At 62.1% G+C, this 13244-nt stretch overlaps 1 protein-coding gene across 9 annotated transcripts in view; it reads left to right on the top strand.

The window, feature by feature from the left end:
* LSP1 (lymphocyte specific protein 1) overlaps positions 1–8406 on the top strand; it is a 43676-nt gene extending 35270 nt beyond the window's left edge. For 4 of the 9 annotated variants that reach the window (XM_040639663.1, XM_040639657.1, XM_040639655.1 and 1 more), the window contains 4 exons: positions 3190–3345; positions 3687–3764; positions 3907–4012; positions 7962–8406. In XM_040639663.1, coding sequence (XP_040495597.1) covers positions 3190–3345; positions 3687–3764; positions 3907–3990 — 318 coding nt within the window. In that variant the 3' untranslated portion in view covers positions 3991–4012; positions 7962–8406. Of the gene's footprint in view, positions 1–1267; positions 1350–3189; positions 3346–3686; positions 3765–3906; positions 4013–7961 lie in introns of all 9 variants that reach the window. The other 5 variants (XM_040639661.1, XM_040639656.1, XM_040639662.1 and 2 more) reach the window with 5 other exon arrangements.
* The last annotated feature ends 4838 nt before the right edge of the window (positions 8407–13244 follow it).

Here is a 13244-nt window from a genome sequence, read left to right as displayed (position 1 = left end):
TTGGACCCATTTCCCCAATGAGGCTGGGGTCTCAAGATTCCTTGGCACTCAACTGGCCTGACTGTCCCCATCTTTCAGATGGAGAAATGGAGGTTTGGACACAGGAAGGGCCTTGAGGCAAGAAAGTGAATAGCCTTCTATGGGATGGCCTTCCTCTTCCTCCCCAGGCCCCACCAGCACGCCCGTGAGAACCGGGACGGTGATGAGCAGAGCCCAGCCGGAGTCTGCCTGGAGGCACTGCATCTGAGCCCCAGCTCAGAGCCCCAGGAGGGGCCAGGGACAGAGGAGACAGAGCCCAAGAGCCCAGAGGGGACCATCCGGGGCAGCCTGGGACCCGCAGAAGCCGGGGAGGCCGCTGAGCAGGTGGTGGTGCCCCCCCTGGGGCGTATGCACTCCAACCCCTGGGCTGGGACGGTGTCTGCTAACTGCATTTCTGCGAGCCTTGCTCGGCTGGCCTAAAGAGGGATCCGCCCCCAACCCCAGTCTCTAGCACCCGCATTCTCGGAGGGTGGAGGGGCTTGCTGACCCTGGGATCAAGTGAGAATTGCAGAGAATTTGAGAACAGAGCATGTCAGGGCTGGAAAAGGCCTCAGGCCCAGGGAGGGGAAAATGTTTGCTCCAACAAGTCCTGGATGGGGCAGGAGGGGTGCAAAAGGGGTGCTCAGCATATAACCTCGGATGTTCTGTTTCTAGCACCAGAAACGCCAGCAGCCCAGGACACCCAGCCCCCTGGTCTTGGAGGGCACCACTGAACCAGATTCGCCTCCCCTGAGCCCCAGCACCAAAGTAGGTCAAGCCCCAGAGCCTGCTGCCTTTTCCTCTTTCCCAGAATCACGACTAAATGACAGCCCCAGAGAGGCAGCCACACGTCACCTCCAGGAATAGGGAGCACATCCTGCTCTTTCTCTGCTATTCCCTCAAGCCCAGCACTCAGCCCAACCCTGAGAAACAAATCAGTGGAAGGCTGGATTGGTGGACGGGAGCCACTGGGGCAATGGGGGGGGGCGGCGTGGGCTCTGGCTGAAGGCTCACATCTCTTCTTGCTCTCTGCAGCTCATCGACAGAACCGAGTCTCTGAACCGCTCCATCAAGAAGAGGTGTGCCTGCTGTTTTCCAGACTAGGACTCGGGGTTCCCCAAGAGAATGTTGAAGATAGGGGTCTAGGGGCAAGAGATTCAGGGGCCTTGGGGAGCTCAGGTAGGGGTTTGGGGTGGGGTGTACAAGCAAGTGAGGGAGCATGGGGCGTGACCCTTCTTTTATCTTCCAGTAACAGTGTGAAGAAGTCCCAGCCAGCCCTGCCCATCTCCAAGATTGATGAGCGGCTGGAGCAGTACACCCAGGCCATTGAGGTATGCTAAGGCCTCTCCTCTTCTGCTGGGTCCCTCTTACATTCATGTACCCATTGTCCATCCAAACAAGACCTCTCCATCCAACCAAGTCCTCTCCAACCAACCGAGACGTCTCCATCCAACCAAGATCCCTCCATCTAACCAAGACCCCTCCACCCAACCAATACCCCTCCCTCCAACCTACCCCCTCCATCCAACCAATACCCTTCCATCCAACCAAGACCCCTCCATCCAACCAAGACCCTTCCGTCCAACCAAGACCCTTCCATCCAACCAAGACCCCTCCATCCAAGCAATACCCTTCCCTTCAACCTACCCCCTCCATCCAACCAATACCCTTCCATCCAACCAAGACCCCTCCATCCAACCAAGACCCTTCCCTCCAACCAAGACCCTTCCATCCAACCAAGACCCTTCCATCCAACCAAGACCCCTCCATCTAATCAATGCCCCTTCATAGAATCAATACCCCTCATTCAACCAAGACCCCTCCATCCAACCAAGACCTCTCCACCCAACCAATACCCTTCCATCCAACCTACACCCTCCATCCAACCAATACCCTTCCATCCAACAAAGGCCCCCTCCATCCAACCAAGACCCCTCCATCTAATCAATGCCCCTCCCTCCAACCTACACCTCCATCCAACCAAGACCCCTCCATCCAACCAAGTCCTCTCCAACCAACTGAGACCTCTCCATCCAACCAAGACCCCTCCATCTAACCAAGACCCCTCCACCCAACTAATACCCCTCCCTCCAACCTACCCCCTCCATCCAACCAATACCCTTCCATCCAACCAAGACCCTTTCATCCAACCAAGACCCCTCCATCCAACCAAGACCCTTCCATCCAACCAAGACCCCTCCATCCAACCAAGACCCCTCCATCTAACCAAGACCGATCCATCCAATCAATACCCCTTCATCCAACCAATACCTCTCCATTCAACCAATACTCCTCCATCCAAACAAGACCATGCCATCTAGTCAATACCTTTCCATCCAACCAACACCCCTCCATCCAACAAATGCTGCTCCATCTAACCAACACCCTTCTATCTAACCAATGCTCTTCCATTCAACCAGTGTCCTTCCATACAAATAACACTCCTCTATCCAACCACCACTCATCCAAACCTACACCCCTCCATTCAACCAACCCATCTCCATTCTCCCAGTGCCCTTCACTCCAACCAATACCCCTCCATTCAACCAATATCCTCTCATCTAACCTATATTCTTTTTTAAAAAAGATTTTATTGATTTATTTGGGGGAGAGAGAGAGAAAGGGCACATGAGTGGGGGGAGGGGCAGAGGGAAAAGGAGAAACAGACTCCCTGCGGAGTAGGGAGCCCAAGTGGGACTCAATCCCAGGACCCTGAGACCATGACCTGAGCTGAAGGCAGACACTTACCTGACTGAGCCACCCAGGACCCCTAACCTATATTCTTATATCCAACAATCACCCCTCCATCCAACCACCACTTATTCCAACCTACATTCCTCCATGCAACCAACACCCCTCCATCCTACCAATACCTCTCTCTCCAACCAACACCCCTCCATTCAACCCATGCTATTCCAGCCCTGTGCCATGAGCAGCATGACACACCATATCTGTCTCTGACCCCACAGCGTCACCTGTGTTTTCGGATTAAGAGGGTGTTTCACAAGTACACCAAAAGGAAGAACATGCATTTTTTTCAGGGTGCCCTGCTCTAGCCCTTCACTGGGAAAGTGCTCCTATGGAAATAAGAAGATACAGAGGAAATCGTCTGTGTGTTGGAAGGTCTCACACTGGCCTCTCTGACATGTCCCATGTGGCTGTCCACTAAAGTGGGCTCTTTCTCCTCTGCAGACTGCTGGCCGGACCTCCAAGTTAGCCCGCCAGCCCTCCATTGAGCTGCCCAGCATGGCCGTGGCAAGCACCAAGAGCCGGTGGGAAACAGGAGAGGTGCAGGCTCAGTCCACTGCCAAGGCCCCCTCCTGCAAGGTAGGACTCACCCCGGGGTGAGGTGGGGTTCCCTTGGTAAGGCAAGTATGAGACCATCCAGGCTGAAGCGTGGGTAGACGGAGCACTGGGACATTTGGGGGGTGGCTTTCACCAGGCTGGCCCCCAGAGTGGAAGGTCATGTGGGGTAACTGGTTGGCCTAGGGCAGGTAGATGGTGCCATCTTCCCTTTCCTACCTCTGCCCCGGGCTCTCACATAAGGAGGAAGGTGGGCAGGCCTAGGCCCCAGTCAGGTAAGGCCAGGCAGGAGAGAGAGGACCAGCACTTCGCGTCCCCCATAGTCGAGGGTCTATACCTGTGACCTGTCCTTCCTCTGCCTCCAGGATATTGTAGCTGGAGACATGAGCAAGAAAAGCCTCTGGGAGCAGAAAGGAGGCTCCAAGACATCATCAACAATTAAGGTGGAGTGTAAATGTGGTTGATGTGGGGAGGGCAGGTCCAGAGTAAGGACGGGCCATCCTCAGTGCATCTGGGAGGTCTTCCCAGAGGCAGCATCATGTCCCTTCTGCTGCTCTCACCTTTGCTCTTGGTCTCCTTCCCCAGCAGAGTACCCCATCTGGAAAGAGGTACAAGTTTGTGGCCACTGGACACGGGAAGTATGAGAAGGTGCTCGTGGATGAGAGCTAGGCGCCCTAGCCAGCCCTTCCTGGTGAGTCCAGGGCAGTGGCCAGAGCATGAGATGTTGTGTGGTGGGAACAAGGTGGTGTGGACAGGGCCTGCTTGTAACAAGCTGCCAGGTGGCCTGCAGGGGCCGAATGCCCAGCCTTGGAGCTGGCCAGAACCTAGGCTTGGCTCCGTCTCCCCCGCTACAGACACCCCCGACCAAGCCCTGTCTTACACTGAATGTGAATGCTTTTTTCCCATGGCTGGCTTCAGCTTTATACGGCTCTACTCCACAGGGCAGCTCCAACCTCCCTCTGGGAGGCGGGTGAGCTCATTCTGGCTACTGCAGGGCTTGCATCAGAGGAAGTGGACAGGAGGGAGTTCTGGGAGCTCGGGTCCGGGTCTTGGTCTTGCTCTTCCAGTGGGGGTCCACTCCAGTTTCCACCTCCCTGCCCATCACAGTGAAGAAACATGGTCCGCTGCTGTGGTTCGACACACTTTATTAGTGGCCTGGGTCCCAGGATCCATTTATAGCACCCATTATGCCCTGGGTGACCCAGCTGGCCGCCTACTGGCTGCTTCTTCCCTCCTGCGTCCTGCTCCCAGGTGCCCCAATGTCCCTCTCCTGTTGCTGCTGACCCCTTCAGAGCCCCGACCCTTGCCCTAGTCAGACCCCAGCTGGCTGCAGACTGCGGACCCCAAAGCTGCATGCAACCTGGGGTCCCCTTCACTGCCTCACCTGCCCCACTGGGCTGCTGTCCTGCCCCAGGACTGAGGACATCCTCATCACCTGGCCACTGAAGATGGGTCCTGACTGATGGCGAGACCCTCCCCCTATCTCCTAGCTGTGAGGCCCCCTCAAGCTTTGCCCCCTAGGCGAGGGACTCTGAGGTGGGCAACAGAAGGGACAGGACCTGGGGTCCAGCTCCCCGAAATGTCAGTCAAACCACTGGTGTAGCTACTGGTGCTGACTGACAGCCGAGTCACCCTGAGCAGTCCCACTCTCACAGCAAACTAAATCTGTCCCCAGTCTTTCACGGCAGGCGGGGGCATTGCAGAGCCCAGCCCCAGAATCCTCCCCACCCTGTCGAGCCTCACAGCTCATGTCATGCTCAGAGGCCCCCCTTCCTGCCTGCAGCCCCTCAGGAGCCCCGGGCGTACCCCTGTACCTCTTTGCCCCAGGTCCCAAGCCGAGGGCTGGCCGTGCGAGGTCAGCTCATCTTCCCCTCTCATAGCTGTGGTGTGTGCCTTTCTTCTCACGCAAGCCTTTACCCTGTCAGCCCCCACATTCTACCCCAGTGCAGACCCCGCCTCTGGAATCTGGCCTCCTCCACCTCCTGCCCCCACCTGCCCCCAGCCTCCTCCCACCTCCATTGCAGCCCTTCATGCTGCCTCCCCCCGACTGCCCCCTCCTGGCCGCCCAGCATCCGTCCAGCCCTGGTGTCCTCTTCAGCGGCCATGGCTTCCCAGCTGGACCCCCTGTCCCTCTTCCGTCCACACTACGGTCCTGGGCCCTGGTGCCACCACGGCCTTCACTGGAGCCTCCAGCCGGCTGCCGTCCGGTTGAAGTTCTTGGGCTTGGGGTTCAGGTCCAGGACGGAGTGGACCATGGGCGGGGGCCGGGTGGCCGCCTCCTGCAGCTTCCGGGCATTGAATCGCGGCCTGCACAGGAAGGGCAGGCGGCCCAGGCCAGCCAGGGTACAAGTTCCATCCCTGGCCCCGGCCGGGCTGCTCTGGGACTTGGCCACCGACATGCGATACAGCACTGCGTCCCACAACCTGGAGACCCGGGAGGCTGGGGGTCGGGGCACTGGGCCCGCGGGGGCCGTCCCCTCCTGCTCCCCGCGCTCTGGGGTCTGCTCTGGCCCCGGGAATGGGGACACTTCCGCCTCCTCCATCAGCTGCTTCTTCAGGCGCGTCCAGCCACTGAGCTGGGGCTTGTGCGCGACTTTGGGGACAGGGCATGGGTGCAGGCCTGACAGTGGGCCAGGGGATGAGGCCCCACAGGGTCTGGAGACCAGCTCAGCCTCCGTGGCGGGGCCAGACACAGGGGGCGCCTCCAAGTGCTTCGCTTCAGGGCCCTCAGAGGTTGGCCCGTGAGGTGAGGGTCCCGGTGAGCAGTAGGTGGGGGCCTCTCTGGGCACCGAGACCTCAGAGCCTGGGGGCACCTCAGGCCAGGGACTGGCAGCCTGGGCCTCAGTGGGCAGTGGGCGGATGTGGGCTGCGGGGACTAGGGTCTGGGCCCCAGGAGGGCACGGGGCTGTGTCTCGGTCCTGCCCCCCGGGCCCCCCATCTGGGGCCGTCTGCCGGGGCTCAGGGGTCCTGGCCTGTGGGGATGGCACTAGCCGAATGTGCACCTGGCTGACGTGGGCGACCCCCGCTGTGGGGGCTGAGACCTGTGTGGAGCCACTGGGGGACCGGGCGGGGTCTGGGGCCGGGGTCGCGAGCTGGGGCCCTGTGGCCTTGAAGTGAGTGGCGAGGCTCCTGCGCTGGGTGAAGCTGAAGGGGAATGCAGTCTTCTGCAGAGGTGACGCCACGTGCTGGGTGACGGAGCTGCGGGGGGAGCGGAGCAGGGCGGCCACGGGGCGCGCGGCCTCCGTGGGACGTGGGGCCTCCGAGGGACGTGGGGCCTCCGCGGGGTGCAGGGCTGTGAGTTCCTGGTCGTGGCTGGCCTCGCTCACGGGGGACAGGGAGGTGCGGAAAGCCCCCAGCGGCACAGGGGGCCCGCCCCCGGTCATCTTCTTCCGGGCGGCCTTCCTCAGAAGTTTCTGCAGACGCGCGTTGTCCTTCCCTGGCTTGGGCAGCAGGGGCGGTGGGGGTCCAGAGGGCCCCTGGGGGCAGAGGCCAGCCACGATGAGCATCGTTGCACCCTGGGGAGGAGAGGGACAGCCACCAGGTTAGCCCTCCTCACTGCCAGCACCCCTCCCGCGAGGGGCACGTGGTTCCCCCATGATGTGGGAGGCCCTGAGGCCGAGGAGTCACCGCCTGACCTTCAGAAGCCTGCTTCCTAAGCACTCGGCACCTGCCGGGTGCATCCCTAGCAAACCTGTCTGCGTCGGCAGCTCTGCGGGGCAGCTCCACCGCCGGCTGGCTTAGCAAGGAGCCCAAAGAGGCCGAGTCACTCGCTGGGTGACGAACGAGGATGCCACCCGGGTGCACTGCCTGGGCTGTGAGACCCGCGGGAGAGCTCCAAGGGGGAGGCACGTGCTGGGCCGGCGGCCCGCCAGGGCAGGAAGAGCGCCTGCCCGCAGACGCGTGAGGGGCGCCGCGCCGCCGCCAGTCCGACCACAGGCTCGTCCACTGTGAGCCAGCCGTGAGGGTGGCGGCCAGAGGCTCAGGAAAGCTGAGGCTGCATCATCAGAGGTAGATTGGCCGGGAGGTGGGAGCAATTTTCGCTGAGCTACGCTAAATGGGATATTCCCGCAGACATCCTGGCTGGGGTGGTCCTGGCCAAGCCGCCCGCCCTGGTTTCTGGGCGCCACGTGCTTGCAAGGACGTTGACAAATGGCGTCTGGGCCAAGCCAGGGGCTGGCCGGTTTGTGGGAGGAAGGAGGCCTGGAGCTGCCGCCCCATGGGGACTAGCTCTGTCAGGCAGGAGCGGATCTGCTGGCGGGGCGGCGAGGGGTCTGCCCGGGGCTCGTTCTTGGCTGTGCCTGCTTCTGGGGGCCCAGGACCCCAGGAACCGCGGGAACACTGGGTCTGGCTCCGGGGCTGCCAGGCTAGCGGGCAAGCAGGCGATGGGCAGAGCTCCCTCCACCTTGGGTCCCGCAAAGGCCCAGGGCCCCAGGGCCCAGTGTCGGGAAAGCGAGCTCCCAAAGTAGAAGTAGACACAGGGTTTCGGCGGCTAGAACAGGGGGGCTGCCCCCGGAGGGAGGGGGGAGTCTAAGTAGGGTCAGGGTGGTAGCCGTTGGAGACAGGCTGGAGGCATAGAGGGCAGGACAGCAAGCCCCGCCCCAGACCACAGCCTCATGCTTCCACCCCTGCCTGTGTTTCAGCTCACCTGAGACGACAGGTGCCTCTGGCAGCAACCTCCACGCTCAAGGGGGAGAGTCCAGCCTGACGCTCACCCTGGCCCTGCCACGGAGCCGCTGCCATGGCCGCTTGGTCTGCCCGCACCCCTCTCTCACCCAGCTCAGTCCCACCTCTCTGTTCCTCCACCCCCTGACCTCTCCCCCCTCTCACTCTCTGACCCCCACTCTGCCTCTCATGGCGGGGACGGGAAAGAGATGATCACTGGTGATTGACCCAAGGGGCCACCCCTGCAGAGGCCGAGGGTTCCCGAGCAAGGCCCAGGCTGGGCAGAGAGAGAGCACCTTCTGGGGGACCTCCGGGTCAAGAGACAGCGACTCCTGCAGCACGTTCTCAGGCCCTGCAGCACCGCCCCAACCCTGCTTGCAGCCTCCTCCTTCTAGTGCAATAAAGCTCCGTGTGTGTTCCAAACGCTCGCTCTCTGTTCACTAATTGGGGAGCTCCAGGGAGCAGTGCCAGCCCAGTTGGAAAGTCCTCCCTGCCCACCCTGGACGGTGGTAGCATCCAGGCTTCTGGCCTCCAGATTCAGACCCTCTGTCTTGTCCCATGGCCTTCCGCAGTGTTAGACTCTGGGACTGGAGGTATGTGGTGACTTAAGTCGGGCTGCACATGATGGGTGAGGTCCAGTCCTCCTCTTCCAGAACACCTGTGATGCTTCCCCTCTTGACTGACCTGATTAAAATTTATGGCACTTGAAAGAGTGTGCATTTCTGGTCTTTGCCCCTAGACTGTGGCCCCCCTGAAAACATCACCCACCTTGGGGTTATCCCCCATCCTAGCACTTGGGAGATGCTCAGTGAAGATTTGGTGGATGGACAGATGTAGACGGTGGATGATGGGTGAAGGGGTGAAGGGATGGGTGGGTGGACAGATGGATGGATGGAAGGAAGAATGGGTGGAGGGATGGATGGGTGGATGGATGATGGATGATGGGTGGGTGGACAGATGGATGGATGGGTGGAGGGGTGGGTGAGTAGATGGTGGAGGGATGATAGATGGGAGTGGTGGGTAGATGGATGGGTGAATGGATGGATGGGTAGGTGGACTGATGTATAAATAGAAAGATGGGTGGATGAATCTTGGGTAATGGATGGACAGGTAGGTAAAGAATAGATGGATGGGTATGTGGGTGGATGTACAGAAGGTAGATGGACAGGAAAATCATTGTGAGGGCAGTAGATGGGAGAAGAGGTGGAGAGGCAGTCGGATCAGTGTGTGTGGCATGGACAGTGGGTGGCTGGGTGGCTGGGTAGGTGTGCTGGTGGATAGCTGGACACTGGTCGGATGGACAGTGGGAGGGAGGAAGGAAGCTAGTGAATATGAGAATGGATGTATGGGAACAAATGTGTGGGTGAGTGACAGAGCAGACCAGAGTGAAGGGGGAGACACGCTGGGGGCCATGCTCCCGAGCCCTGGGCCCAGCTGCCTTCATGGTCTGGGGAACCCCTTTGAAGAGCAGGACTGCTGGACCTCTGGAGGTCTAGCCTGGCTCTGCTCTGAACGTCACAATCTGCCTGCCTCCCCAAGTATGGAGTATACGTGGACAAGTCAGGCGTGGTAAAACTCCATGAAGCCAAGCTATCTCCTCTCACCCACGGCCCACCTCGGAGACTGCATCCAGGGCCATGCTCCGCCCGCTGGGGAGCACCTCGCAGGGACACACCTCTCTCCCTTCCCGCCCAGCTGGATGGGACGTCCGCCAAGGGCAGCAGCAGGGGTGGCCACGCAAGGTCCATGGCTGGGTGCCGAGCTGGGACCAGAGTGGATGGCACGGTGGGATGTGAGGTGGGTGGGGTGGACGGTGCCAGGCAGGCATCCAGCCATGCTGCCCTGACCCACCAGGACCCTTTCAGGATGCTCGGCACCCCGGCCCAGCCTCGGGGATGAGGACCCAGGGTTTGATTCCTCTGAGTACCGCTGACCCCGCTGTTGCCGTGATGTCAAGCCCCCACCTCTCAGAGCCTTCGGGTCAGGGCCTGTGCCCCCAAGGGTCCAGAGGATCGGAAGGGCCACTGCCCGAGGGGTACCTGGCTGGGGATGCTTAGGGCCCTCCACCGGCTGTCCTGCCTGCCTGCGAGCCCCGTCCACCCCACTGCCCCCTGCCCCCGGCACCGGACACCAGCCCCACACGCAGGAGCAAACCAGCCATCTCCCAACGGTGCAGAGGCGCCTGCGGCGTGTGTGATGGCAGGTGCTCAGGGTGGGGGAAGGGTTGTCCCTGCAGTGCTGCATCAGCAGCTTCTATCTGGGGCCTGGCAGAGCCCAAGCCCGTGGGGCTGGCACCAGCGTGGGCGCCCAGGACCCGCTCAAGGTCCCTTGGGCCCCACCAACCCCGTCCATGCAAATTGGGACCAGGACCCAGCCTGAGGGGCCCCCACTCTTCCTCCCCCAAACCTAGGGTCACCCCTGAAGAGCTGGGGCCACGATGTTTGGGGGGCTTCCTCTCCCTCTCACAGCTTCCTCCCTGGTCTGTGGCCTCACTCAGCTTTGCTGGCTTCAGAAGCCCACCCCCCACCGTCCCTGGGCTGAGCTGTCCCTGAGGTCCCCCAAAGCCAACCCCTTTCTGGGGTTGAGATCAGTCCTCCACCCCAACCAGGGCTGGGCCACCCCTATCTCCTGCCTCTGCCCCAGGTCCCCAGACCCCTTCCGGCCCCCAGGGCAGGCTCTGGCCCTGCCCCTCTCCTCCCATCCCAGCAGGGCCAGGCCAGGTGGACCCGGGGTGTGGATTACCTGCCGAAGGCTCTCAGAGGCCTGCGGCCTGTCCAGCAGTGCCGGCTCAATACTGTCCCGCCGACCACGGGCCTGCTGCCCCGAGGAGGAGGTCACGGACACCCAAAATAAAACCTGTGGGATTCCTGACCTCAGCGCCTGCTCTCTGGCTCAGCCCGTTCACAGGACAGCACCTGCCAGAGGCCGAGGCCACTGAGCGGGCAGCCACCCTCCTCTGCTGGCCGAGCAGGGCCACTGCAGGGCCCGTGGCATGCCCGTCTGCAGGGGCAGCTCCCGGGAGCCGGGCACCCGCGTCTGAGCAGGGCTGGGTGTGCACGGGGCTTCCCGGGCCAAACTCCAGCATGGCCTACAGACAAGGCCAGATGTTTCTGAATGTGCTGTCCCCACGTGTGTGCCCACATCTGTCCGTGTGTTTATGTTGGGGGTGTCCTCGGGTCTCTGAGAGCAGAGCTAGAAGAGCCAGCCTGTGAAGGCCCACGTGGGGAGGAGGCAGTCGCGATGGGCCCCCAGGAGCCACTCGGGGGCCTTCCCTGGAAGGGACGCCTCAGGTGGTCCCACTGGGCGGAGTCAGCCAAGGGTCAGCAGCATGTGGCCCTCCAAGCCCTTGCCCATCCGAAGACCTGGACAGGTGGAGGGAACAGCATTCAGACAGGAGGGCAAGGCCGTCCCTAGCAGCTCCGGCCTCAGGGCGGTGGGCAGGAGGGTCCCTGCGTCCCCTCGGTGTGTGGCTGTGGGCGTGCCTCTCCTGTCTTGGGTCCCGGTGGCCTTATCTCCAACCTGGAGGGACTGAGCGAGGTGCCAGTGGAAGCCTTCCAGGAGCCTCGGAGGACCCAGAGCCAGCATGGAGCCACATGGAGCTGGGATTGGGGCGTGTGAGTCTCCTGCTGGTCACGCTGTCGTCCCTGACTCGAAGCCTCCAGACGGCAGACGTCTGCGTCTCCCAGGGCTCACCCCTGTCCCGTGTGCTGGCCCACCAGCTGTTGCCCTGGGCCAAGCTGTCCCACGGACCCCACTGTCGGTGCTTGGGTCCGGAAGGAGGTGCCCGGCAGCCCCGACCCCTCTCCGTGTCTCGGTCTCCCTAATCTGAGGGTCAAGCAAGGGGACCATCAGAGGCCCGGGCGAGATGCTGCCCCCTGGAGTCCCGTGGACAGAAGGGCTGGGCTGCACTGGCGCAGGGTAGAGCGAGCTGTGAGCCGCACACAGAGCCCGGCCATGGCGGGGGGGGGGGAGGCCCCAGCTCCCGGGCAGATGGCAGAAGTGCGGCCCTGGACTTGGGGAGGGCCAGCCACTGGGGGCAATGTGGACCCTCCGCCGTCGAGATCCTGCTTGGGCTGGCACTTCCCTGGCCTGTTTGTCTCGTGTGCCCCAGGCCTGGTCACTAAGCTGGGCTCTGAAGTGACAGACTCCTGGCAGAGGACCCGCAGAGCCCTCCACTCCCTGGGGGCTCTGGGACCTCGGGCCACGTGCAGTGACTGTGGAGGCAGGTGCACCGGCGGCGAAGGACTTGTGCCCCAGACACCACGGACAGAGGGCGGCTGGGCTGGGGGAGTCGGGGTCCCAGGCTGGGGACCCCACAGCAACCAGCCCAGGGAGCGCCTTGGGCTGCACCCCCCGGGCCACCCAGTCCGTCCTGTCCGCCCTCCTCAGCCCGTCAGGAATGTCCCTGGCCGGGGGAGGGGGAGCAGGGGGGTTAAAAATAGAAGCTGACACTTCCTTGTCTCCTTCTCCAGACACGTCCCCCCATCCTCACCTCCTTGGGCCTCCTCCTCGGCTGTTCCTATACTTGGTAAGGGGCCTGCATGGGCACAGCCCCTTCCTGCCTGCCCCATGCGCCTGGCCACCCAGGCCCTGGCCAATGGGCTGCCAGGCAAGATCGAATGTCACTATAACATGAGGACGTGAGCCGAGCGGGCAGTGCCTGAGCCGGTCCTGTCCACAGGGAGCTCCAGCCCTTCTCTCCAGACTCAGCCACAGGTCGGTATGGCCCAGGGCTGGGCAGGGCTGGCCTGACATTCGAGGCACATCTGGGGTCCCGGGGTGCTGAGGGTCTAGGACGCCAAGTTTCCACATGTCTCCACTCTGAGCATGGCAGCTTGGAGAACCCATGGAGCCACCCAGGGTCCCAAGGGTGTTGGCATAGAGGGAGATGTTGGGAAAGCCGTTCCAAACCACAGCCCGGCAGCCGGGGAGGCCCGAGGAGGCAGGTGGGGGCTCCCTGGAGGGAAGCAGGGCACAGGGCTGGGGGAGGTGCAGGTGTGGAGATGAAGAGCCCAGGAAGGCCACTGCCCACAGCTCTGAGGGCCGCCCGGTGCAGGTCCTGGCTCACCCCTGGGGCCATTTGGGCCTTTCTGTGGGGCTCCAGTAAGCTCAGGGGCTGAGGCCAGCTCCCCTCGGAAGCTGGGGGCTCTTGGCCTCAAGCGGTCATTGCCTCCAACCCCGCCATTTGTAGAGACAAACACGAGGGGTCTTGTATAATTCACCCCAGGAGCGGTTCCATGAGGAGAGGTGGCGGGGGGGGG

This window comes from Ursus maritimus, unplaced genomic scaffold (genome assembly GCF_017311325.1).
Source record: "Ursus maritimus isolate PB19 unplaced genomic scaffold, ASM1731132v1 scaffold_23, whole genome shotgun sequence".
NCBI classification, from domain to species: domain Eukaryota; kingdom Metazoa; phylum Chordata; class Mammalia; order Carnivora; family Ursidae; genus Ursus; species Ursus maritimus.
The sequence above is the reverse complement of the archived record's forward strand: the minus strand, read 5'-3'. Positions and strand labels throughout refer to the sequence as shown.